At 38.6% G+C, this 26,296-nt stretch overlaps 5 protein-coding genes and 1 non-coding gene across 7 annotated transcripts in view; 5 read left to right on the top strand and 1 right to left on the bottom strand.

The window, feature by feature from the left end:
- The window catches only part of LOC130695636 (corepressor interacting with RBPJ 1-like), a 101,065-nt gene that overhangs the window by 35,061 nt on the left and 39,708 nt on the right, over positions 1-26,296 (top strand). The gene's annotated exons all lie outside the window — the stretch shown is intronic.
- On the top strand, positions 1,466-3,346 carry LOC130695638 (transcription factor HES-4-like). The gene is given in 3 exon segments (XM_059496121.1): positions 1,466-1,748; positions 2,326-3,131; positions 3,133-3,346. Coding segments are annotated over 3 exon segments (981 nt in total). The 5' UTR covers positions 1,466-1,676; the 3' UTR covers positions 3,236-3,346.
- Trnat-ugu (transfer RNA threonine (anticodon UGU)) lies at positions 5,942-6,015 on the top strand. The gene has a single exon. It is a non-coding gene; the product is annotated as a tRNA-Thr (tRNA).
- Positions 14,807-26,296, top strand: part of LOC130695621 (uncharacterized) — a 75,091-nt gene continuing 63,601 nt past the window's right edge. The window contains exons 1-6 of one of the 2 annotated variants that reach the window (XM_057518782.2): positions 14,807-14,841; positions 18,164-18,731; positions 18,808-19,396; positions 19,461-19,645; positions 19,707-20,096; positions 20,155-20,452. In XM_057518782.2, the coding sequence (XP_057374765.1) occupies positions 14,816-14,841; positions 18,164-18,731; positions 18,808-19,396; positions 19,461-19,645; positions 19,707-20,096; positions 20,155-20,433 (2,037 nt within the window). In that variant the 5' untranslated portion in view covers positions 14,807-14,815 and the 3' untranslated portion in view covers positions 20,434-20,452. Of the gene's footprint in view, positions 14,842-17,389; positions 17,965-18,163; positions 18,732-18,807; positions 19,397-19,460; positions 19,646-19,706; positions 20,097-20,154; positions 20,453-26,296 lie in introns of those variants that run through there. The other variant, XM_057518783.2, reaches the window with a different exon arrangement.
- Positions 15,027-17,321, bottom strand: LOC130695626 (DNA-directed RNA polymerase III subunit RPC3-like). Its single transcript, XM_057518788.2, has 8 exons — positions 17,022-17,321; positions 16,833-16,960; positions 16,642-16,772; positions 16,308-16,584; positions 15,868-16,236; positions 15,604-15,796; positions 15,377-15,544; positions 15,027-15,293 (listed from the first exon to the last, which is right to left on the bottom strand). Exons 1-8 carry the CDS (start codon positions 17,178-17,180, stop codon positions 15,150-15,152), a joined length of 1,569 nt encoding a protein of 522 aa, XP_057374771.1. The 5' UTR covers positions 17,181-17,321; the 3' UTR covers positions 15,027-15,149.
- Positions 23,022-26,277, top strand: LOC130695619 (dnaJ homolog subfamily C member 10-like). Its single transcript, XM_057518780.2, has 10 exons — positions 23,022-23,147; positions 23,212-23,602; positions 23,661-23,872; positions 23,928-24,149; positions 24,204-24,416; positions 24,481-24,650; positions 24,713-24,965; positions 25,027-25,222; positions 25,296-25,566; positions 25,636-26,277. Exons 1-10 carry the CDS (start codon positions 23,145-23,147, stop codon positions 26,105-26,107), a joined length of 2,403 nt encoding a protein of 800 aa, XP_057374763.1. The 5' UTR covers positions 23,022-23,144; the 3' UTR covers positions 26,108-26,277.

Below are 26,296 nucleotides of genomic sequence, written 5' to 3'. Positions count from 1 at the left end.
AGTTGATGTTGAAGAGGACCACTATGATCGTATCGAATGTTTTGATCGAATAAAAGAACAATTTCGAAAACTTCTTTGCGCATTTTTCGAATCTTACCCGTCATGAGGGTTTTCTTTTTTTTTTCTAGAGCAAACAAAAGAAGAACATCTCCTTCCCTATTCTCCCCACCTCTCTTGTGTAATTAAAGATGACGATGGCCACGTCAACGGAGGCGCGTCATTGTCCGCTTCACGCCGCCGAGATGGCGTGAAATCGATATCTTATTTTAAAACGTTCCTCCGATCGAACGATATCGGATATGGGACTACCATGTTTTCTTGATTATTATAATGAGACCTTTAACGTCTCTCTCTCTCTCTCTCTCCCCTCTCCCTCTAACATCTACTTATAGATCAACCCCGTACCCTTTCGTTCAGAATTTTTTTTCTAAATAAATCATCATCATCATCATCATCAAATAAGAAGAACGGAATTCACCCGCCAGATGATTTCTGATGAAATGTCGGCAATTAACGAGTTCACGTTCGGGCCGGATCTAATCACGCCATCGGGATTTGGTTGAAGTGGAACGACCTTTTTTTCTTCTTTATTCCCAGTTTAATTTTAATTTTTTTTTTCAATGACTCCACGGGCTTGATGAATGTGTGTGTAACACATCCGCTTCGCTATTTTATATATATATATATATTTTTTTTAATGTTCATCTGTCTACATATGTGTCCAATATGCCCCCCCTCCCTCTCTCGTTCCTTTATATTCCAGCAATTAAATGCAATTCGCGTTGGCTAAAGGGCAACAATGTGGAGCGTGTGTGTGCAATCAACATGTCATTGGCATTTGATGCTGGAATAAAAGGAAGAGAGGAGGCCAAAGAAGAAAAAAAACTGAATTTTGGCGCGCACTCTTTGATGGATGATTCCGATCGTAATCATCCGGATAAAAAAAAAGGAAAAGAACAACAACAACAAAAAATATAATACAGGTGGTGGCTTGTGCTGGCCTCCGAAAAAGACTGTGGGAAGACGTCGAATTTCCCACGCTTCCATCCAGCAGCAAAACTGACGGCCATGGGACTCTTATAAGAGTGAGAGGGAAAAAATAAAGAAAAAGAAGACAAAAAAAAAAAAAAAAAAAAAAAAAAGCACAACAGCCCATTTCACCCAACCCCACTCTTCACCCCCTCACCATTTTTGCTCTCTATATGTATATACGGAGTGTATGAGCATGTAGTAGGAGGGAGGAGTTTTCTGAAAGCCTATACATTTATATAGATGCACTGTGGATGTGTGTGTGTAGATGTGGGGGTGTGTGTGTGTGTTAGGAGAGCCTGGGAACGGAGGGTGGCATAGCTTTACACGGACAGGGTGCAAGACCTCACGAGAGAGAGAGACCTTTGAACCATTTGCTGGCTCCCGCTCTCCACGTGGTGTCGCATACAACGACCAACCAACTCCGGCCCTCACGGACGGTCAGTCTTGATCGGTATGTCGAGCTGACAACACCTATACAGCCAAAAACATTTCAATTTTGTGCGCGCGCCATTTTGCTTCGTTCAACAGCGAACACGTTCAGTGATTTTTGGCAATTTCGTTCGTTTCTAATTCCTGGTGTTTTTTTTTTTTTTTTTTCATCTCCGTTTTCTGTGAATTACGAATCATAAAACATTGAGGAGAGAATGCCATCGCACCCGTCCGCCAATACCTGGGACGATAAAGAGTCCGTTTCCAGGACTATGCTCTACAAAAAGGTAGATTGAATTGTCTCTTTTGTTATTTGAATCGGCCATGCGCTAATTGATTGCGCATTTACGTACCTCCTCCCTCCCCTTTTGTTTTTGTATTTTAAAGATAACAAGATGAAATGAAATTCTTTTTCAAGAAAAACGTGAAAGAAAGAAATTGTCTACCGTGACAGTATTTTTTTTTTTTCCTTTCGGGGTTCTCTCTCTGATTTTCGAAAGTCCACTTTCTCACGCTCGTCACGGCCGGCAAAGCCCGTCACAATCCGTTGATGAAAGATGTAAAGAAAAAATAAAATAAAAATAAAAACAAGGGAAAAAGAATGAAGTCGACTGTGACGTCACCACAGCGATCTCTTTGACCATTCACATCACGGCGGACTTCCAAAAAAAAAAAAAAAATTCTTTTTTTGATTGTCTATTGACTAGAAACGTTCAACTCGCTAAACAATAGTTCGGTTGTTTGTTCTTTTCTAGCCCGTACCGGTTGAATCGAATTGAAAAAAAATTTCAACTGTCATCAAGATTCATTTGTAATTCAAATTTTTTTTTTTTTTTTTTTTTTTTCAAATAAAAAAAAAAATAGATCACCAAGCCGTTACTGGAACGACAGAGACGTGCACGTATCAACCGGTGCCTGGACGAATTAAAAGAATTAATGAGTGCCGCTCTGGCGGCCGAAGGTGAAAACCTAACAAAATTAGAAAAGGCCGATGTGCTCGAATTGACCGTCCGTCATCTGCATCAACTGCATCGCGAAGGCGAACTCAGCCTCAACGCTTCCGCAGCCGGTGTAGGTGTAGGAGGAGGCATTTTCAATCGGCCCCCTTCGGCCGCGGCCGCGGCTCCGGCGGATCGCCGCCGCTACCAAGGCGGATTCTTAGCCTGCGCTCAACAAGTGGCCTCTTACGTCATGAAAACACCCGGATTGGAGCCCGGATTGGGTCAGAGATTGTTGGCCCACCTGGCCAGGTGTTCCCAGCAGCTCTCACCGGAATCAGCCGTACCGCCTTCGCCCGCGCTCGCATTGCCACCGCAGCCGGAAGCTCATTTCGCTCCTGCCTTCCCATCGCTCACGCTTCCGGTCGATTATCACGCATCGGCGGCGCGGGAATATTCCATCACGGCCCAATTTCAAGTGTACAGGCCGCCGGTAGCGCCTCAACCGTTGCGGATCACACCCGATTTGCCGGCCGCCGCTCAACCGACCGAAGGCGCGTCGTCCGACGAATCGACGTCGCCCGGAAGCAAACGGCGGGCCTCTCCCGACTTCCCGCACATTCCCAAAAAACGGTACGCGCACTTCAACTTCGAGTCGGCCGATTGCGGACGCGTCCGCACCGAATCGGAATCGGAACCCGTGGCCAGCACGTCCACCGCTCCGGACCATCCCGTCCGATTGTTACGTGGTCGAGAGCCAAATCGTTCAACTCTCTCCTCGACCTCCTTCGTCCGCCGACGGCAAAGATTCCGATTCCATGTGGAGGCCTTGGTAAAAAAAAAAAAAAAAAAAAAAATCCGCACTCCGCCATCGGAATCATTCCGCAAAAAAAAAAAAACATTTGTGATCATCCTCCCACGTCTCTTTGTGTATTTTTTTTTTTTTTTTTTACGACAGCTGTTTGTTTTTGTTTACTGAATCCCGAAAATAGAAGAAGAAGAAGCGAAATGTTTTTTTTTTTACACGGCATGTTGGCTCGCTTGGAGATTCCGATACAACCGGATGTCTTTCACTTTCGCATTGTGGTTATTGTGAGCGGAATTCACACGTGCCTCTTTTTCTTGTGTGTGTGTGTTGGCCTTGTGTGCGTTCGTACTCTTCCGCATTTCCCACATTCGTTCGAAAAAGCCAATCCGAAAGGAGACAAAGAATTAAAGTTTGAATCATTAAAGATATAACGAAAATTTCACGTATTGAAAATTGAATGGCTTCCTATTGATCTCTTCTCATTGAACGTTGATCGAAAAAAAAATACCATTTTGAATGTTCTTTTTTTTTTTTTCTAAATGATTATTATTCACTTGATTATGACCCAGTTTGAATAGAAAAAAAAAAGCGGGCAGAAATGAAAACCGCACGCAACAAAACCATCGATGTGTCTTCCACCATTTTTTTGTTTTCCGATTTCTCTCCAATCTCGTTTATGATTGTCTGCGAGTTTCAAAGAGAATCACGTCTCTACGTAGTGTACATAAAAAGCTGTGATTGAAACTGATTTATTTCTCATTTTTTTTTAAAACTTGCTTGTGTTTGAAAGAAATAAACATGTGTGTGCGCTTCACCTCGAAATCTTCAGCTTTGCTAATGAGACCTGATCGATTTCCAACAACCATACGTGTATATATATATATATAACTCCCAAAAGAAAATTACGTTACGCTTTTTTTTTTTGTTAATAATAGCACTCCACTTTTCAGGTATAGAATTTATTTTTTTTTTAAGAGAGCCCTTTCAAAAAAGAAACAAAAGTCGGTTCACAAATATTCAAGGCTCTTTGAGGTTGGAAAATGACCTGAAATTTTCACAGGTATATAAGAGAAAACCTTGGGAGTATATATATATATACGCTCATTGTAGAAGAGTATCCAATTTTAAATACACGCATATATGTTTATATACGGTGTGTGTGTGTGTGTGTGTGTGCGTGTGGATATGAAATTTGTACGCCTATTTCGTGACCTTTAAGAGGGTAGGAGATGCCTTTAAAAAAAAAAAAAAGCCCAGAAGGGAGAAGGGGGGATGTGACATTGATGGCTTCCGGTATCATTAAAATAATAAATATTTACCATAAAAAAGAAGAAGAAAGAAGAAAATGGAGGAGCAGAGTGGTTCCCATCAGAGCGGAGCCCAACTGAAAGTGACGTGGTAATTCCAAACTAGTCATAGAATAAAAAAAAAAAAAAAAAAAAAAAAAAAGGTATGGAAAAGCTTCGGCACGGGCGGCCTGAGTGTGCGACAGGTCACCAAGGTGAAAAGCCATTCGCATTGTGTGTATATATAAAAAAAAAAAATAAAATCCGGGTGCGCGTACTTGGTAACGAAAAAGAAACATCGTGGTTTTGATCAAAGTTCGTTTTGATTTCAAAATTTTTTTATGGCAGTTGCATGAAGCTAGGCTTCTTCTTTCCATTTGTTTTTATAGAGCAAAACGCTCAGAAATATTCGGGACTTTTATTAATTTTTTTAAAAAATTTACTGCGTTTTATAGCGTCATCATCAAAGGAGAACAGAGGATTGTAAAACGTAACTGTTGATTTCGTCAATTATTAAAAATCTCGTCGCTTTAAAAAACCAAAATTTAATAGGCGATATTTTGTCTGTATTTTTTTTTTAACGAGTTATCAAGTTAAAATAGTATAATTATCTTTAGATGACACATACGAAATGCCTCCCATTTCTTTTTAGAATTGAGGTCTTGTATTTTTTTTAAATATTCATTTGTTTCGGGAATGGGATCAAAATGTTAAACAAGTTTGGGTCGTACGACAAAAATCGATTTGATACTTCAAATCACGAGTACGTGATGAGGTTTTTTTTTTTTTTATATTTGAGCAATTTGGCTTTTTGTGGCTGGTTTTCTTTTATTAAAAACGTTGAACAGCGCGTCGCCAATGACTTATGGCTCGTTCGGCTAGTTAAACGTGGATTGGTTGGACTAATGGCCTTGCGGCTCGCTTAACAAACTGGACATTTCGTAATCTGAAGTGACGACTAGAGTTTAAAAATGTCAAATGATTTCACGATGAATGCTCACCGTAGAATTTTGTTGAACCAACTGGCCGTAATGCCTTACGTTTTTGACGTTTATAACGGTGAATTTAAGTACCGAGCAAAGGGAAGGGGGACGATCCATTTGGTACGATTAATGCCGAAGTGAGTGCAAGCGGCTACATGGAAGTGATTACCAACATTTCAACTTGAGACCCCTTGCCTTTGTGAACGGATGAAGCAAGGCCGCCTTCTTCAATTCCCACATCCTTAAAGGCTTGTCGTTTCCCTATCCTTGTCAACGGAGTTCTACGAAAAATTCAGTGTTGGCCGACTGAGATGTCCTGACATCGTTAGACTTTCTTGGAATATTCTACTAAGATGCCAAACTAAAATACGACGCATTCAACAACATTCAAAATGTTGAAGTATTATGTAAACGTTTTCAATAACCTATGTGGATTTAATGCTTTTCTCTTTTAAGAAACATATAGCCTCCGTGGCGCAATTGGCTAGCGCGTTCGGCTTGTAACCGGAAGGCTGGTGGTTCGAGCCCACCCAGGGGCGTTACCTTTTTCCATTTTCCAAGAAATCTTTTTTTTTTTTACAAAAATGCAAATTGCACTCAATCCGATTATTCTATTAAGATTATGTGTTCTTTTGTTTTAACAAGTGGTCACGCCAGATTTTTATTTTTAATTTAATAGCGCTGGCTCACTCGATCCTCCCCTCTAACCAATCACTTGCGATTCGTTCCGCCCGAAACTACATTTTTTTTATTCACGTCGTAATTGGCAGCCAGTCGTTGGCCTTAATAGCGTCACACGCGCCGTTTCAATTTGCGCTGACATGACGATTCGATTCGGTCGAACGAACCGTCTCGCCTTACAGGCACAAACATTACGCAAAAGCTCCCGCCTCGATCGTATCTCTCTCTCTCTCTCTCACACACACACAGAAACTGACGGGATCGAATCGCAGTCATATAGTCCGTCCACAAAAACCCAAACAAATTCGATAGCCTTAATTGTTCTATTGACCTGTTCACGAGTTTAGGATGACACACACACGCACATTCACATATACAAACAAACATAAATTGCATACGGGGAGAAAAAAAAAATGTATACATCAGAACGAATGTCTTGAAAAAACGGGCAGAGATGGAAGGAAAGGGTCGACGGGTTTAAGCAAAAGAGTCGGATTTACCATTTCCTTTAGCTAACTGGACGGTGCGAACTCTGCTCACACAGCATCAGTTGCACGCACACGCACACAAACAAGAGCGCTGTGATGGTGTTGATGATGATGTGCTGACGCGTTGCCATTCCGCTGAATGACTGCTGGGAATGAGAACGAAATTTAAAACACACATCCAGAGCCAGAGTTTCATGCCGGCAGGATACATCCGATTCGCGGATTAGTCGTCTATAATACCATGTAACGCGCGTGCGTGTGTGTGTGTATGTGTGTGTCTGTGTGTAAGGCCAACAAAACGGTCGAATCAACAACAAAGTGGTGATTGAGCAGCAGGAAACCATGACCACTTCTTTCTCGTTCACACGGCGTGTCGACTGCCGCTCAGATCCATATAACATTACCTGAGCCCGTCTTTTTACATTTATTTATTTTATTTTGTTTTTTACGAGGGGGCGGTGTGCATCGAGAAACGGATGAGTGCGCATTTTTCCTTTCGCATAACGAAGGCGCGAGATACATGAGAAGAATTCCCTTTAAAAATCATGTTCTATTTTGTTTGTTTTTTCGTATCGGGCGGATGGTGGTCTGATTTTGTCATTTGAAAAAAAAGGGTTTTATTTACACTGCTGCAAGTGACACCTAGTAGCCACGTCAAGCACTATCGCACGCGTGACTGCTAATTTGTACCAGTATTGCGGGAGGCCTACGAAGTCTTCCTCATATGATTCACGTTGTAGGGTATCTTGTTTCATTAGTCAGAAAACACCTCAAGACAATACACTGGAATCTTAAACAATAAATGACGACATGTATTGCGTTTTTATTCAAAGAACTGCAGAATTAACGGGGAAATTATTTTATTCGGCAACGGCGTTCACATTTGATTTTAACTGGTTAAAAATTTTTAAGCCCGATTTTTTTTTGCGAAAAAAAAATAGTGAAAACCACATTTATTTTATCATTCGGCCTACAGCCTTTTTAAAAGGGTAAGAAAGCAATAAATAAAATTGGTGAACTGCCAGCATTTAGTTCCGTTTTTTTGAATGGCTGGTTTGATAGAGAAAACCAATAACTTTATTTACTTATTCGAAATCAGCGTATCATGTTTGATTTTAATACGTTAGGTTTGGTCGGATTCTAAACCAAAACTTGAAGCATAATTTTTTCATATAAAAATCGGACTGAAAAATAAGCCCGACAAAATAAGCCCGACTTTTTTGAATTTTTTTTCTTTCATTAACATAGATACAACTATACGACCTTGATTTAAAACTGAACGAGAATCACGAAAATCAAGTTTGTTTTTAAATTGGGCTTATAGTTTTTGAAATACTGTAAATGGGAAAAATAAAACGACACATTTTTGCGATACAGCCTCTTTTTTAATGCTTATTTCACAAATAGTTAGTTTGGCAATAAAACAAATACATTTTTCGAAATCAGCATTAAATTTTGCATTATTATTGGAGATTTTTATCAAATTCTGGAAGATCTCCATTTTTGCCGATTTTGACAAAAATGAGAAGGCTATAGCCTTCTCATTTTTTCATTTTTGGCAAAATCTTAAATATAGTTTGAAATACTTGTTTTCGATGTAAAATTGAACGAAAATCACGAAAAGCAAGTTTATTTTTAGATTGGGCTCATGGCTTTTGAAATAAACGGAAAAATGAGGGGACAAATTTTTGCATTGCAGCCCCTTTTTCCGTTTATTTAAAAAACGGCAAGTTTGGCAAAAAAATTAATGCATTTTTCGAACTCAGCGTTAAATTTCGAAATACATCAGGTGATTTTTTATCAAATTCTGGGAGATATCCATTTTTGCCGATTTTGACAAAAATGAGAAGGCCTTCTCACTTTTTCAGTTTTGGCAAAATTTTAAATATGGGTTAAACTACATGATTTCGATTCAAAATTGAACGAGAATCACGAAAATCAAGTTTATTTTTATAGTAAGCTTATAGTTTTTGAAATAAATCAATTTTTTCGTGTAAAATCTGACTGAAAAATAAGCCCGACAAAATAATAGGCCCGACTTTTCAGGATTTTTTTTTCTTTCGCAAAAATACATAAGACTACAAGAACTAGATTTAAAATTCAATGAGAATAACGAAAATCAAGTTTGTTTTTAGATTGGGCTTATGTTTTTGAAATAATTGGGAAAAATGAAGGCACAAATTTTTGCGATATAGCCTCTTTTCTTCCGTATACTTCCCAAACAGTTAGTTTGACAAGAAAATAAATACATTTTTCGAAATCAGCTTTCAATTTTGCATTAGAATAGATGGTTTTTAAACAATTTCGGAAGGCTTCCCTTTTTGCCGATTTTGACAAAAATGAGAAGGCTATAGCCTTCTCACTTTTTCGTTTTTGGCAAAATTTTAAATATCGTTTGAAGTACATGATTTCGATTTAAAATTGAGCAAAAATCACGAAAATCAAGTTTATTTTCTCATTGGGCTTATAGTTTTTTAGAAAAGCGCAAAAAACTAATATATATACCTGGTGCGCTATCAGCGTTTAGTATCCGATTTTATAAAAAAATATCTGATTTGAAAGGAAAAACAAGTAACTTTATTTATTTATTTGGATCGCCGTTTCACGTTTGGTATTAACAGGTTAGGTTTAATCGAATTCTAAGCCCAAATTGGAAGCCCAATTTTTTCATTGTAAAAATTTGACTTAAAAATAAGCCCAACGAAATAAGCCCGACGAAATAAGCCCGGCTGGTTTACTCATTTCATTTTCAAAAACCTAGATCCAGACATAAATGTAAGCGTTTAGACACAATGTGAAACGAATGGACTCGAGCCTATCGCAAGCTCTAACATTAATTTCAATTTCATTAGCGCAATTCTCACGGGCTTCAGATCGAAGCAGTGCTAAATTATCAGCCATGAATTGATTTCTGTCGAGCTGTCGGCAGTCCATGCTGGAGCTCTCGTTTTGCGCGTCACCTACTTATTCCTAGTCGATTGTTGTTCCGCTCTCCTTACTGATGACGCAATGTTTTCATTCTCCAAAGGTAGTTCTTCGTGTTACTCATTTCAGCCCCGGCTTCTGGTTAATTAACCCTCTAAGAGCCATCTGCCTGCTCGTTGATCCGAGTTCATTTTCTCGGACAGGTCAACATTTCCCATAGATCGCCCCATAACTCGCATTTTTAACGACCGAGGTGCCATTGTCCCAACTATCCCCCCTGATTTTTACGACCCAAACAAAATTCAAGCCTACTAAATATCAATTTTATTGGTCATAAATTTCTATAGCATCCTTAGCGCTTGGCTGAAGGATATATATAAAAACAGGTTGGCTGTAACATAGAAATTGACCGAATTTCTTTTTAACCGGTCCTGTTTTTTGTTTTATTAGTTTATTTGTAGGGAAACAAAAATGACCAAACACTTGATCTGTTGAAAACGGTCATGCGTACAGTTGAGTGTTATACTAATAAAAGTAAAATAAACAAACATTATGTTCGCTGGACCGCCAGATACGATGACAACGATGACCATCCATGTGTCCCACTAGTGTTATTACTCATTTCACCCGGTGTGTTTGCTGGACTGTGATTTTCTGTCGATTCTAGGACCTCTCGTTTCCTAGAAAAATTATTGTTATTAAGCAGCAGACATCAAAAACTACTACAAAATGAAACAGGTTTTTGCGTGAGTGTGACTTTTTTTCCGCCATATGTGTGTTGAATGATGCAGATGGGGGGGGCAAGATTTCTCCTTCCTTCTACTTCTCGTAATCTCGGATCTATATACTCGTGTAAAGAAACCACTGAGCGTAAGAGCTCTAACCAGGGATGACATTCAGCTATCGTCGTATCTTTTCCAGAACGTGGGTCATTCTTTATTTTTTTGGCCATTTTCGGCAACAGTCGATAAGCACGATAACAGAATTTCATCGTGATTCCAACGCGGGAATTTTTTTAAGCAGAAATAAAACTTGAGTTTTTTCCTTTAAAAGGTTACCACTCGAGCACAGAAGATGTACATTAAATAAATCGTGCTTTTTTGTTTCACTAGAAACAACGTAAGTAAATTATATAAGAATTTTTTAGCTTAAAAATCGCTATCTTTTAGCTCGGTCATATTTGAAATGTAATTGGATAAAAAGGTTGAGATATGTGATATTCTGCTAATCACCACCAATGCTGATTCAAATGCGGATTTTCAAAACTGAAAGGAAATTGTGCAATAGTGAAATCTACGAGTGACATTACAGGTTTATCAAACTCGTCATCAGTGGCTTAATTGGCAACAGGAGCCGGTAGAACTGATTCCCCCTTATCATCACGAATTTTTTTTTCAATCGATGACTAGTTAGATCCGCCTTTATCGTGTTCTTATCTTCTTCTTTTTTCCTCCCTCTTTCCCTTTTTTTCCTTGTTGGCTTTTGTTGTTTATTTTTTAACTATCTGATGTGAATAACGTTTATCCGTTTGCGATTACATCACAACAATACAGGCAATTGTCACGCTACCGAGTCTATTACAATGTCTTTGGCCAGGGCCCCACGAAAGAAAGAAAAAAAAAACAATCTAATTCATCAGCAAAGATTGTATTCTATCACACAAGGTTGTTTGGCTCACACACTGTGACTTCAAGGTTAGAACGGCAAGGCTATGTTGCGGCTCATGGAACAACAAGCCATCGCTTTTCAAAAAAGGAAGCCAACAATTCGAAACCCTATATATTTTAACTGGCTTCTGAATTAGTTCAATGCCTTATGTTACATGGCCATCCGTATGTAACAAAGCGTCCAAATCAAAAGATTGTGAATGGATAAAGTGCAATATCGACGTTGTTTATATCCGTTTCGTGAATCCGGATTCATCTAGCGATTTACGGTTGGAACTTCCGCTATTTGAAATTTTACCCATCTACCTCATATGCTTTTTCTTTTTAAAGGACATATATTTAGACAGACACGCACAAAGGAAAGGCAAAATTGAATGAGTATCATGGGAAGCCTTTAATACCAAAATCATAACAAAATTGAAATCATACAACTTCCATTTAATTAATTTATTTGAATTCATTCACGTAACCTGATTTCGACGGGTCGTCCTACTAGAATATCGTCTTCACTACACAACCTATGATGTTTTAAATTATTAAATAATTAACATTTATTTTTAATCGTAGTAATGCCACATTTAGTAATAGGGGAGGTAGGGCGTGGTTGGAACAGTTCACTCATTTTTGTTCCCTACGGTTACAAAAATCGTCCAACTAGATTAAAAAATATATAGATTTGTAGCCAGTTATCTCAGCTACAAACCAGTATTTTTTTTGGGTGGGTTCGGTAAAGATAAACATGCGCTATGTTTAAAAAACTGGAGGTACCCCAAGATGTTTCAATTGCCAATTCTACTCGGCAATTGAAACAGGGCGTCTGGGCAATTGAAACGTGGGTTTTCCTATAAGAGAGCCCCCGGTTTTATGAAGAAAATAAAATGACGATATCTCAGAATCTGGGATACATATTTTGATGATTTTTTTACAGTAATATAAAGAATTTTAATCTTTTTTTTTAAAGATATTTTATAACTTTCTATAGTAACTAAATATTATTTAATGATTTTCGGTAGTTCTCTGAATTAGGTTCAGAACCCCGTTAGTAATCTAAAGAACGGTTAATAGTATGGAGATCTAATTTTTATAATCGAATATTGCATGTCCAGGTTTACATCATAGTTGTTGTTAATGTCGGTAATTTAATTTTTAAAATTAAATTTTTTTCATCAACGTTGTAAATAAAAACACAAATATTGTGGCAGACGATATATGTCAGCCACCCAGCAGACGAAATAAAACACAAAATAACAACATTCGAAAACAAATAGAAAAAAGAGCTCTGCTAATACGCTGCGTAGGGAACACCGTTGCCAGACTATAGTAAGGAAGACGCGCATACGGATGGGTCGCAATTGGAACAAGGTGTTCCAATTGCTCCTACCATGGGCCTTCACGGAGTTTTAATGTTTATGGGGGATAAAATTTAGCTAGGAAAAAATTAATTATTCTCAATTTATAGCTTAATGAACGACGAATCATTCGAGACCTTTTTTAATGATTTCCTCCATCGTTTTAGGTGTGAAAACGAAAAAATTGTCTGGGCAAAAAACTAGAAATAGACAGTAAAAAAAAACTTTCTGGGATAGCTCGAAAACTTTTAGAGTCTAAAACCTCCAATTTTTTCTAAAAATGTAGAACCTAATTCCCGTTAGCTCAAATTTTTTAAACGAAATCTCTTACTTACTTTAAGTGGTAGAATTTTTGTTTCAATTGCCGCGTGTTCCAATTGCGCCCTACCTCCCCTAGTTATATGGACTCCGTTGGGGGTCTCGTGCCCCTTTCAGGTAAGTTCCACTCACATTATGCAGTTAGCCACAACAATTCGTGATTTCCATGATTCCTGTCATCAGCAAGCAATTGCGGGTGTAAATTGCTCAGTTTTAGGTTTTCATTTCAGTATTAAAACACACGGTAATTTCAACCAATTTCACGGCGCTGGTCGACTCTCTCGTAACCGACAAACTCGTAATCAACAACATCGTCATTTACATATTTAGCAAGTAGGCTATGTACTCGTCATTTGTTTTGAAGAACAACCTTTACACGAATTTCCGGAAATCATTTGATGCTTTGCTTCTCATTCGAATCGCTAAAAAATTGCAAAAATGAAGAACCAAGAGAACGAATAGTTGGAGACGATCCAGTTGGCCAATTTGACCCAAACTCCAGAAAAGGTACAGTATATCGGTAGCCAACGAATGTTGTTGAAATTCCTCAAGCGCAATGAAGAGTTATGGCCGATAAGGCAAACACAAGGATCTTTCACGCTATTTTGCGTCTACTGCCAGCATTTCTTTCCCGTTTGCCAGATGGTGTTTTGAATAAATTATTGGCATCTTCCGCCCAACTGAAAAACTATATCCATCTCGGAGGCATGGTGTACATATTTCCTTAGTCTATTGACAGGCAAAAGCGATATATCACTGCATAACGCCGTTTTAACTAGTTCGTCGTTCGAAAACTAAGGAATTCCTGGAATCGGTTACTTATAATTTGAAATTTAAACCCTCCATCATTTTTTTAGCTAATAGCTTTGATGGTCAATGGCGCCAAGATCAACGTGCAGGCGGACGTATTAGCAGCTATTAGTGCAGTTCACGTGGTCGTGTTTTATTGTCGTAGAGATTCGGATGACTCTGCAAGGAGAGATCTGAACGAAACATCGCCAATTATAACTTTTCCTAAATAGCGCCGGTTTATAATTATGGCTGATAAGTTATCATCGCCAGTGGATAATAGCGCACGTCCGCTGCAGATGGTTCAAAAAACGCATTTACTTCATCCTATTTTTATAATAAGAAAAAAAAAATCATGGTTTAATTTTTGTTCTAGTCCTAGTGACGTATCGGAGTTTCAAAAACCGAATGTTGTTTACGCTAAATTATAGACATCGCAGACGCCTCATCCGGGATGTATAGATTTTGAAAAAAGAAGCACACACAGAGCGCGTTAATGAGGATGTGATCTAACCTCCGAAATATTGGTTCGTTAAAATCCCTTGTTATAAAAATAGATTGCATCGATTTCTGATACTGCTTGTTGTCTTAAAAATGAAAACAGCGCTACTCACAACGATAGTCATCGATCGATACATGCGTGATAAACTCACGCATTTTAATTGTAAACGATTAATACAGCCATACGAATGTCAATGATGTGCTTAATTCAAATCCAGAAAAAAAAAACCATTGATTTTTTTTTGTTTAGGTGAACATTGTTGCCTAACATGTACACAATCCTGATGTTTTTCATAACCGACGCCGAAAACACATAAATGGCAAGGCTGTTAATCACTTGCATGAATGCAAAAGAAAAGGCGCCAGACGTCTGTATAAAACGATTCTGCATAGACAGTCAAGGGCATGACTAGTATGTGCACGTGAAGTGTTTTCTTTTACCTTCGACAGTCTAGGGGCTCCCCAAAGTAATTAGCAAGTTTAACGGTACAATTTTCACACGTGTGGACACCGTGTGATCTTATTGGTGTCTTTGTCGGCTAGTTCCTCCTCCTCTTCTATTCGTGCCAGCAGCAGTGCTACGCCCAACGTATTTGAAAAGTTTACCGTTTTGCTGATTCGATGGCCATGTCAGCGAATTCCAGTAGGTAAGTTTTATGGTACCTGATGGTTTCCTTCATTTCGGTGTAGGCATTCACATTTCGCGCCACATGTTAGTTCATTTTTAAGTGTAAAGAAACATGGGCTACCGAATGCAACGCCAATTGATCGATTTAGCTTGGATTCAAGAAATCCGAGAAAATTTCGTGTAGACGTTGACAAATTAAATGGCTGAGATTTCAACCCCAATTTATTCTTTCGGAAGTTTCCCGATCGATGATTAAACTTTGTAAACTTCGCATCCAAAGAAAAAAAGCATACTTCAATAACGTTAAGATTCGTAGGTTAAGCCACATTAGGTCATTGATGAGAATTTCAAATAGCTTTCCAAAATGAGGATAGTTTCATCTACTTGAGTTTGCCCCAAAGTCAATTGATCGTTCATCGAGTGGATTTTGGCCACCAAAGACTTTTCGGCGGCAGTCATTGAATCAGATAACTGCGTAAATGCAAAATCGTGGTATATTAGATATAGGATGTTGTTGGAAAACTAGTATGTGTCCCAAGATGGACGTTACTTACGTATGCAAGTTCATCTTCTGGCAATCCTTCGCCACGCAGAGTTTCCAGCAAAGTTTCCAACCTAGTATGCTTATCCAGCAAGCGTTTATTGTCGGTCAAGTCATGCATTTGACGAACCATGGCGTTAAATAATCCCTTATAACTCGCCTCCAATGATGTTCGAGCTACCTGCTCAAGAAAACAGGCTTGTCATTTGGCTGCTATTGTGTTGCACCTGTTATTCAAACCTGAGGCAAGTCAACGTGAAACAAAATGAAGGACTTGACTGGTGCAAAGTTGGATGTGCCCTTCTTCAGTTCCTTGATTTGGAGAAAGTTGTGCTCCAGCAGTTTGTAAGTAAACATTTTTGCTTCCTTGGCTGGGATCATTGCAATGTTCTGCATCTGATCTTGTTCCATAAACTTTTGGATCCTAGTCAACCTAAACGAGTTATAAAGAGGTTTAATTAGCAGATTCCGCGGAATAACATATCATTTAAATTGTAAACAAACCTAAACAATCGTAGGGCTTTGGAACCGAATCGTTCCAACACAATAGAGTCCAAGGTGGCACACGCCAAATTTTCAAAAACTGTCGAGTAGTTGAGTATAAATTGGCCACCACCTGCGTCACCTACTTTGACAATTAAGCTAGACGTATCTTCATACAGAACCCTTAAATACTGTTCAAAATGTTCCAACAAGATAGGACTGCTGCCTTCATTCTTTCTAACAGCATCCTTAATGACGTTGAACGACAAAGCATTTGTGGTAGGTGAATCAGGGTTGCTACATTCGCGCCAGAGTTTCAAGATTAAATGGTACAATTCACCAGCTGTTGCATCCACTCTTCTGGCGGCAGCGTTGACAAGAATCACGTTTCTTGGAAAATGAGAAAATCGTAAATAAATAAGTAAAAAAAATCTAACGAAGGGAGTAGAGCAGATTCTTACCTCAGTTCCACATCAAACCTGTCGTGATTTACACGCCAGATTACTTCACTGTCACCATGTTCGCCTAGTTGGGTTGCATTTTCTTTCAACAATTTAGCTATTGGTCCTATCTCAACGTGTGGAACTGTAAATTTTTCTTTCTCCTCAACTACGAGTGTAGGCACTTTTTGCATATTTGCATTATCAGCTAGTTTTGGACACCTAATGATGAAATTATCTTGGGCAAGCTTAAGAAAACTTTGATGGAGAGTGGAGGGGTCTGATATTTCACTGTCATCTGCGAAGGAATCCAGAATAAGTTAATTGTGGTTTGTGATTATACAGGCACTATTACCATTAGCTTCTTTGAGCCTATTTGCAGATTGGAAAATTACATTAGAAGCACTGGCTTGGCCTAAATTCAGTAAAACCTCCAGTAAAATTTCTTCCGAAGTTCCATAAATCCTCTTGATCATGTATAGATATCTTGCAAAATTTTAAGTTTTAAAAACCACTGAAGTTAAATGGCAAAAGATATGTTCTTACTTTGGATATCTAAGAAGGCAATAGACATTGTGAGGGATAACTGAGTATTCGGCAATGTTGTTATTCCTTTCACTTGCTTCAAACTTGACTAGGTTATGTTGAACCATCACAGCCAAGGCTTTCATGACCTATAAAGAATATGAGGCATTGCATCAAACACAAGTGTATTAAAGTTACATCAAATCATACTTCAGCGATAGATAATCCGGTTGCACAAGGAATGTCGAATAACGGACGATGGCCCCGCCGGAGCAAGTAGGCTCCAACTTGTCCAACGATTTCGCCAAAATAATGATTCAACAATTGGCAGCATACTTGACTAAAGTGACCTAACGTAAAGGGTGGCATTTTTTCTAACAATTGTTATTTCAATGTTTAGCTGTATTCCATGTAAAGTGGAGAGGAACATGTGATCTTCTCGGCATTACAGTTGCACGTTTGAAAACGAGTTAGTCACAACATTCGTCTGCAGTTAACAACCAGCTGACAATTGGTAAAACAAAGCGTTGCCAAGCGATATTCTAGCGAATTATAAATTATTTTATTGTACCCTCTAGTTAATTCATTGAACTTTCATTGCCGTCCATTACCCGCGCGTCTCACAATCCGTTATCAATAAAAGACCTTGTACCATAAAGTTTAATTTTACGGTCTAACACTAGAAGGCAAGGTCAACGGGGGAAACAACCCCTTTTTTTAGGAGGAAAATCGGCACGTGGCTACACTACGGGCAACCAAAATAGAAACCTTCAAAGCCCAAAACTGCACTAGCTATACATTATCCAAGGTATACTCCTGCAAATTTACCTTGAAATACTTACAAATGCGGCTACATATAGCCGTAGGATATGGGAAGAAGAATTTGCGTGTACCCTTTAATATTGTGTTTGAAGCGTTTGGCACGTGAAGTGGGCCCGAGAGCGGCTTGGTGCAACAAACTTAAAGTGTAATATTTTGTGCTTCGGCTACGGTGAAGTGCAACATTTGTGCCTTGGTCAGGGTGAAGTGCAATTGTGACATTTGGTCGTAATTCAATTAAACTTCTTCTAGCCAAATGTATGTCATAGCAAATCTCATCTTCTGATGCAAACCATGTTGCTGTCGAGTTCAAAACACAGCCGTAAGCAAGAAGGTATTGTTTTGGTTATCATCTCTGCATTACGCAGCACAAGTTATTTGTTGAACGTTTGGGGCATTGAGTACACTCATCGACTAAACTTGGAAATCGGCATATTTTTTTTTACTGTGAATCATTTCAACTTCTAATCTTTGTTTTTCAAGTTTCAAGCTTGACAAACCGAAAACTTAATCATTTTTTTTTATCTCCGCAGTTTGAGGGCAAGGCCAGTCATCGCAACGAGATTTATAAGTGACAGCCGTGACCACAAATCTTCCTTTAATCAAGATTTAGAAGGTGTCTGTGAAGGCGGCTGGGCCATGAGACCTAAGTCACCGTCGTCGAAGAGTCCACCTATCTCCATAACACCTTCATCGTCGGAAGAAGCATCTGCGCCCGGAATAGATGACGAAAAGAAAAGCGATATGTTAAACATCTACCTTTGTATCGTCGACGCGTTGTTAAGAGCAGCTGATATCGAACAAGCGCATCAGTTTGCACGCAGTGAGCTTGCCCAAAAATTAAATCAACGCGATGCAATTGAAAGCCAAGACATTCGGTATCGACTACTCAAACATTTTCAAACCCAGGGAAAGGAAGCGAGGGATGTGGTAGGCCTTTTCCGCCTTCTCGATGTAGTACTGGACAACAATATGGATCTCGTTGAAATCACGTGTAGAGATGAAGATGGAAGTGAATGTTTTGATAACCGGATTTTCCCAGTCCTTGTGAATCGTTGCCCGGGTCTTCGGAAACTTCATCTTCGCTGTGCAAATGGCATGGTAAGCGGTTTAAAACAATCGATTGTTAAATGCTTCATTTATTAACATGGCAGTGTTGGAAAACGTTATATTTCAGGCACATGATTGGCCAGAAACACTTGGTGTTTGTGTTAGCCAATTTAGTTTTCTAACAACCTTACATTTGGATAAGGTGCCCATCCAGTGTAAAACCATAATCTACATATTGGGAAAGTCCTGCCCGCAATTAAGATTTCTTAGACTTGGTTTCGACAATTTGCCTCTCACCACAGACGAATTTCTGGTCATCTTTTATGCTGGTGATTTGGATGTATTGAAAAACGTTGCTCCAGATGTTCCATCAACCGATTACCTTGATACTCCGGCAGCAAATCCACAAAAGGCTTATCACCAATGTTTTGTGCCACCCCATCTCCTGCATTCGTTTTGCCAAACATTGGAAGAAATACGTATTAATTATTTTAAAAGCGACGATCCATCGGTTATCGCATTCGTACTGCGCCATCTACCACGTCTGCAAAAACTTGAAACGTCCGACTTTGAGTTCAAAGATTACAGTGCTAGCATTCGCGCATTGTGGGATATCCAAGAACGGCCATGTCAACAAACAGCTACCTCAACCATTCAAAACGGAAAAGTGTCTTCATGCTTGACTTCCGATTCCATTGTTTTGGCCAAATATGACGGTGACTGCCCTACTTGTTATTGCATTGCTGGACAAAAATAATGGTTCTTTTCAAACTATTGTAGGGAAGTTGGCTTTGACGAATCTTTTCGCTGAGGGCGATAAGGATTACTTGACGTTTAAGAGCATTTGCGATCTATGTCCCCGTCTACAGAAACTCCATCTCTTGGAGGCAAGCGTTTGTGACACTAACGGAACTGAAACTACTGAAGTATCAGAAATAGCCCATGACTTCAAAAAATTAGCTCAGGTAATTTTACATAATTATTTACATGATTTCATTAATGAGGAACCGCTGTTGTGTTCTTCAGCTGCGCGTTTTAACTTGCACGGAAAGCGACGGTCCATTATGCTGTACAATCACGGAAGCCACTGCATCGTTCCTGTCTACACTTGAAGTGATCCTGGACGGCGTTTTCATTCCAAAGTTTGATTTTCTTTTATCGTGCACTAACCTCAAAGTGCTGAAGCTTTCTACCGAGTTTCATCCACCACTCAAAAGCTACTTTAGTGCAGAAACTAAAATGAATTTGAATGCTGAAATGTTTTTGCCCAAGCTGGAAGAAGTGCAGCTGGATTTCTGCATGAACTCTGAACTCGAAGAACTCTTCCTCACAAAGTCTACACTGAAACATGTTGACATTCTATGCTTACATCATTTAGGGCAGACTGACGAACAATTTTTTGAACTTTTCCTTCAGGTACATAACAATTTAATCCTACGTTTCAAGTTACTTTATTAATTGCTTTCATTGACAGTGGCCTGAGCTAGTCAGCTTCAAGTATAAAATGCCAAGAAAATTCACTGTTGATATGGGCCTGAAAATTTTGTCGCATCTTCCAAAGTTGCGCTCTCTTTCCCTTTTCAAAGATATTAAATATCGCTGTTCTGGTGATTTCAATCTACTCAAGAAAACCTGTCGCCAGCGCAACATTAAACTCGACTTGCATTTGTTTGTGGACACGTACCTATGTATCGATGGAGACGTCAACGACGATCGGGTATCAACCTCAGATGAAAGCGAAACGGACCCTTAGCGATGGACACTGCCATAATGTCCTCTGATAACTGTAAAAGAAATTGATTCTCTTTTTCTTTACTTAGTTGTAAGTTACTTGTAAAGTGTACAGTTAACTTCGAAAGTGTATTTCTTTCGCCTTTTTCCTTTTTTTTTTTGCATTTTTGGATTTATGTATAGCTCACGCGAGTATTTCTTTCATCGATATTTTTTTTCCCGTTCAAGTGTTTTAACATTTTAAGCGTTGGTTTTCGTAAAGATTTCTCATGTCATCAGGCTGTGTGAATCTATTGTAGGCCATGCCCGTATAACGGCCTTGTTTGTTGTTAATTGCTTGCACTGGATTATCACATCACACCTTTTCTAAGTCGAATAGGCGGCTAAAACAAAAAAAAATTATTGCCATTTGTCCATCGACTGCCTTTTAAACTGGGCGTAGATATTATTTTTTTGCCATGTAACTGTGATCGTGTATATTAATCATAATGATTGAATAATTGAATACTTCTCCTCAAGTTGATTGATGACTGTACTGGAATAAAATAAACTAGTCTTGTGATCTAAAGTCATTATGGGCAGGATGCCATTTTGTCAGTCCTTATTTTGAAACACGTTCTTTGCATTCACTGTGCGATGCTCACTGACCGTGCAAATTATCATTAGCGGACTGGGATGTAGTCCGTGTTCAATATTCCCTATTTCATTTAGCTGACATAACGCATTTTAATATTAGCCCAATGAAAGAGTAACGGCAATAATTATAATTCTCCATATTGTGGGCCTGAGACTAAGCCCGACAAAATAAGCCCGTCTATTTCATTAGTTTTGTACTTAAAAAAAATCTTCAATTTAGCAATGATGAAACAGACACCGAATATTTCAGCTGCATCGCGCTAGCGCTGTAGCGTACTGGCGCGCTAGCATTGCGTAAAATATTCAGGGTATTTAAAAAACGATTAACATAATGAAAAAAATAGCAATTTTCCCGGAATCAGCATTCAACTTTGAGTATGTCTTGTTATATTCAACCAATTCCGATGAGTGTCAATTTTGCAGAAAATTTTTTTAAGCCCGACTAAATAAATAAGCCCGACTTTTCTTATTTTTTCGTTTTTTACGTTTAATCAAAAAACCATTAGGCCCGTTGGAAAATAAACTTGATTTCCGGGATAAGCATTCAATTCTAAATCGAAATCATGTATTTTAAGCTAAATTTAAAATTTAGCCAAAAATTGAAAAAGTGCAAAGGCTATATAGCCTTACCACTTTTGCCAAAATCGGCCAAAAATGACATCTCTTAGAATTCCATGAAAATCATACAGTATAATGAAAATTTAACGCTGATTCCGAAAAAGCCATTCGTTTTCTTTTCAAGTTAGCCATTTTTGAAGTACACCGAATATTCGTGTAAAAAATAAAAAAGTCGGCTTACTTAGTCGGGCTTAAAATTTTTTTCTGCAAAAACTAACACTCATTGGAATTGGTTGAGTATCACAGAATGTACTCAGAATTGAATACTGATTCCGGAAAAATTGCTATTTTTTCATTAAGTTAATCATTTTTGAAATAAACCAAATATTTGACGCATTGCTAGCGCGCCAGTACGCTACAGCGCTAGCGCGCAGAAGTATCCGATTGTGTATTTAGAGAATTAACTATAAATTTGACCGGTAGATGGCGATAACAGTAAAACGGAAAATAAGGACGATATTTTTCTGTGATACTGCTCCCGCCAGCTACCGGTCAGCTTCCTAGTTAATTATTTAAAGAGAACATTACATATGCTTGCCATATAAAAATAAAACTTTAAAAATTAATAAGTTGATTTAATATCCATGTAATTAAACCTTATTTTATTTTGTTCTATTCTGTTTTTAAGACATTTTCACCACGGTTTTTGCAGAAAATATTTTTAAGCAGGACGAAATAAGCCCGACTTTTCTTATTTTCTGCACGAATATTCAGTGTAATTCAAAAATGGCTAACTTGACAAGAAATCGAGTGGCATTTTCTGAATCAGCGTTAACTAGGTATTATACTGTGTGATTTTCATCGAATTCCAAGAGATGTCATTTTTGGCCGATTTTGACAAAAGTGGTAAGGCTATAGCCTTTGCACTTTTTCAATTTTTGGCTAAATTTTTAATTTCGCTTAAAATACATGATTTTAATTTGGAATTGAATGCTTATCACGAAAATAAAATTTGTTTTCCAACGGGCCTTATGGTTTTTTAATTAAACGTAAAAAACGAAAAAATAAGAAAAGTCGGGCTTATTTATTTAGTCGGGCTTAAAAATTTTTTCTGCAAAAAATGACACTCATGGGAATTCGTTGAATATCATAGGATATATTCAAAATTAAATGCTGATTCCGAAAAAATGGCTATATTTTTCATTAAGTCACTTGTTTTTTAAATAGACCGAATATTTTACGCAATGCTAGCGCGCCAGTATGCTATAGCGCTAGCGCTATATAGCAGAAATACTCGGTGTATATCCAAAATAGTTGACTTAATGAAAAAAAATACTAATTTACGATTTCGCTGCCACCTAGCGAATATTTTTTGGACTTGAATTAAACATAGTTTTAAAAAAAGAAGTATTTAAAAGGAGGCTGGGTAAAACAACACATGTTGAATTTCAGCCTTTAAATTTCAACCACTTTGGATATGGCCTTTTGAGATCACGGGTCAAAGTGTATTAAGCAATCTGCGGAGCAAGAAAGACTAGGATGGTATTTTGTAACATATTGTTGAAACTTTTATCCTAAATTAATCTGTCATTTGCAATTTCATTAGATTGCCAGTCGATTTTTTCTCGCGTTTGCGCTGGCAGTTGCAACTGTCAAACAAGTTACTGCAGAAAAAGATTTCTACGAACTGCTTGGCGTAGAAAAAACAGCAGATAGTCGTGAAATACGAAAAGCTTTCAAAAAACTAGCCATAACCACACATCCTGATAAAAACCCAGATGACCCACTTGCCCAGCAGAATTTTTTGGATCTCAAGCAAGCTTACGAGATTCTCAAGGATCAAGAAACTCGCAAGCAGTATGATCTGCATGGGGAAGAGGGAGTCAAGGATGGCTTTAAAAGTAGCAAAGATTATCAAAACTGGAACTTTTATAAGAACCACTTTGGTATTTATGATGAAGATCCTGAAATAATTACATTGTCTGCATCAGATTTTGGTAAGAATATCTTTAAAGTAATTTTGTTTCATCACTCACGATATTGTCTCTGTTTTAGAACAAAATGTTAAAAACTCAATGGAATTCTGGTTTATCAAGTTTTATTCACCTATGTGTTCACATTGTCATGTAATGTCCCCTAACTGGAAACAGCTTGCTCTGGAGTTGAGTGCTGTGATAAAAATAGCTGCTGTTAATTGTGAAGAGGAATGGGTTCTCTGCCGTAAAGAAGGAATCTCATCTTACCCATCACTTGTTTTATATCCTAATGTAAGATGTTTAATTTATTATGCAATACCAGTAATTCTCATAAGATTTATTGCAGAAAGATAAATATTATGGAGAGAGGACTGCTGAAGATATGCAAAACTTTGTTCTGCACAAATTACCAACTCAAGCAACTGAAATATCTAGCTACAAAATCTTTAAAAATACTATGGAAGAAGAGGTCATAAGAAGTTCTCCATTGCTATTTATCTTCTGCAAAGATTCCACTGATACCAATTGCCCATCATGGCAAAGCAGGAGCAAACTATCCTATATCTTCGTCTGTATTATAGTAAATAATTTTTTAAATGTAGCCTAACACCTTTATTTCCAGGATGGCTTAGTGGCAGTAGCATACGTCGACTGTTCGTCCAAAGACATATCGTGTTCCAAAATTGGATTTCAATCAGCAACCATTTATCTACCATCAGGGAATGATACTCTTCGGAACGGTATTGAAATCCATAGTCTCAATTACTTGGAAATTGCGACTCAGATTCTCAGACAACTTCCTGAGGCTGAACTTGTCGACGAAGAAAGCTTAGAGGTGATCTCCGTGTCACTCACACAAGTCAAAGGAATAATTTTCCAATAGATTTTCTTTTGTATAGAGTATCCACGGAAAGTTGGTTGAGGATCTCGGCCAAGACTGGCTCATTTATTTCACTGAAAACCAAGAATACCAAAGCTTCGTAGATCTACAATATAGGAGACTGCCAGCCCTTTTGCCCCATATTAAACTGGGCCGTATCAATTGTAATAAATCAGCAGAAGTTTGCAAGTATGCACTCGTTATCATAGGACATGAAATTTTAATGATGACCGCTATTCTAATTTCATTAGGAACAAATATTTTATCAACAAGTATCCCACCTTTGCCACATTCAAACGTGGCGGAGCCGTGGAGATGCACGTCGGTGGTGTGAGCGTATCCGAGGTCGTCAATTTTGCACGGAACAGCATTTGGGCACCCAACCTTGAAACGCTGAATCCTAATACATTTCCCGATTGTCTTAATGATGGCCATCCGTGGGTAGTTGACTTTTATGCACCTTGGTGTCCACCATGCATGCGCCTTATTCCGGAATTTAGAAGGGTGAGCTTATTGATGTTGAAAAGTTATAATTTCCTATACTTATTCAAGTGTTATTTCCTAGGCCAGCAGTATGGTTGGTGGCATAGTTAAATTTGGCTCGCTTGATTGCGCCACACACCGTGATCTTTGTGCCACATACAACATTCGTTCCTATCCAACAGTTATCTTCTATAACTATTCAACTCCGCATGCCTACACTGGCCAATTTGTCAGTCGCGACATCGCCACCTTTGTTGAAGATGTCCTACGTCCACCAGGTATCATCACAGTTTTATTTTAACTATCTAATCAAGCCGTATTAATATCCTGTTGACAAAAAAAAACATGTAGTCATCGAATTAACGATTGACAACTTCGAGTCGTTGGTGTTAAACCGAGGCACAAACGAGGTGTGGTTGGTTGACTTCTTTGCCTCATGGTGCGGCCCTTGCATCCAATTGGCTCCCCAATGGCGTTCGCTTGCCAGAATGGTTGGACCTTTAAATAATATAAACGTCGGTTCAGTGGACTGCGTCACGCAAGAGCTGCTCTGTACACAACACGGTGTTCGTTCCTATCCGACCATTCGACTGTACCCTATGGGGGGTACTGGTGATATTATGTAAATCATTATCGCTTGGCTTATTACCTTCCCTATTTTCACTATTTTTATCATGTTTGGTTTTTCTAGTACATATAACGGCTTCCAGAGAGACGCGTATGCTTTACGTAGTTGGTTGGTGAGTTCACTACCATCGTCTGTGTACGCCCTTGGTGACTTCAACTTCGCCGACATCGTACTCCGGTCCAATACGCCTTGGGTTGTAGACTATTACGCTCCTTGGTGCGGACCTTGCCAAGTGTTTGCCGTCGAATTCGAATTAGCAGCAAAGCAACTGGACGACGGCCGCCGTTTGAAATTCGCCAAAGTCAATTGCGAAAGCTTCCCGCACGTGTGTCGAAATGCCGGCATTCAATCCTACCCGACAGTGCGATATTACCCTGGCAAAACGGGTTGGTCGCCGCAAAATCCGTTTGGCATTCCGTTCGTCAACGACCGTAGGAAAGTGGAGGACGTTGTCGAATGGCTAGAAGAATTATTAGCTTCTCAATCGCCTAGTGCCTCTAGTAACAATGCTGCTTCCATTCGTGACGAACTCTAAGTCACTCACCTCGTCATATTTGCGATCAATTGTTTAGCGCACTTTCTAATCAAAAATCTCCCTGTTTTACAATTTGTTATTGCCCGTACGAAATTATGATATTCAGATGCCCGTTAATCAATAAGCGGCTTGCAAGTACTTGATGAATAAAATAGGTTTATGCTTATTAGAAGAAAGTGGTTACGAAAT

This window comes from Daphnia carinata, chromosome 7 (genome assembly GCF_022539665.2).
Source record: "Daphnia carinata strain CSIRO-1 chromosome 7, CSIRO_AGI_Dcar_HiC_V3, whole genome shotgun sequence".
NCBI classification, from domain to species: domain Eukaryota; kingdom Metazoa; phylum Arthropoda; class Branchiopoda; order Diplostraca; family Daphniidae; genus Daphnia; species Daphnia carinata.
Note: the sequence above shows the minus strand (reverse complement) of the source record. Positions and strands in the feature narration are given on the sequence as shown.

Excerpts from the sequence above, each read along its gene's own strand:
- LOC130695626 (XM_057518788.2), bottom strand. The coding sequence starts at position 17,180 with ATGCCACCCTTTACGTTAGGTCACTTTAGTCAAGTATGCTGCCAATTG. Across the intron at positions 16,773-16,832 it reads TGCCTTCTTAGATATCCAAA|ATATCTATACATGATCAAGA; the intron begins GTAAGAACATAT and ends AAATTTTGCAAG. Across the intron at positions 16,237-16,307 it reads AGGTTTGATGTGGAACTGAG|AAACGTGATTCTTGTCAACG; the intron begins GTAAGAATCTGC and ends TCATTTTCCAAG.
- LOC130695619 (XM_057518780.2), top strand. Across the intron at positions 24,651-24,712 it reads AAATCAGCAGAAGTTTGCAA|GAACAAATATTTTATCAACA; the intron begins GTATGCACTCGT and ends TAATTTCATTAG. Across the intron at positions 25,223-25,295 it reads AGATGTCCTACGTCCACCAG|TCATCGAATTAACGATTGAC; the intron begins GTATCATCACAG and ends AAAAACATGTAG.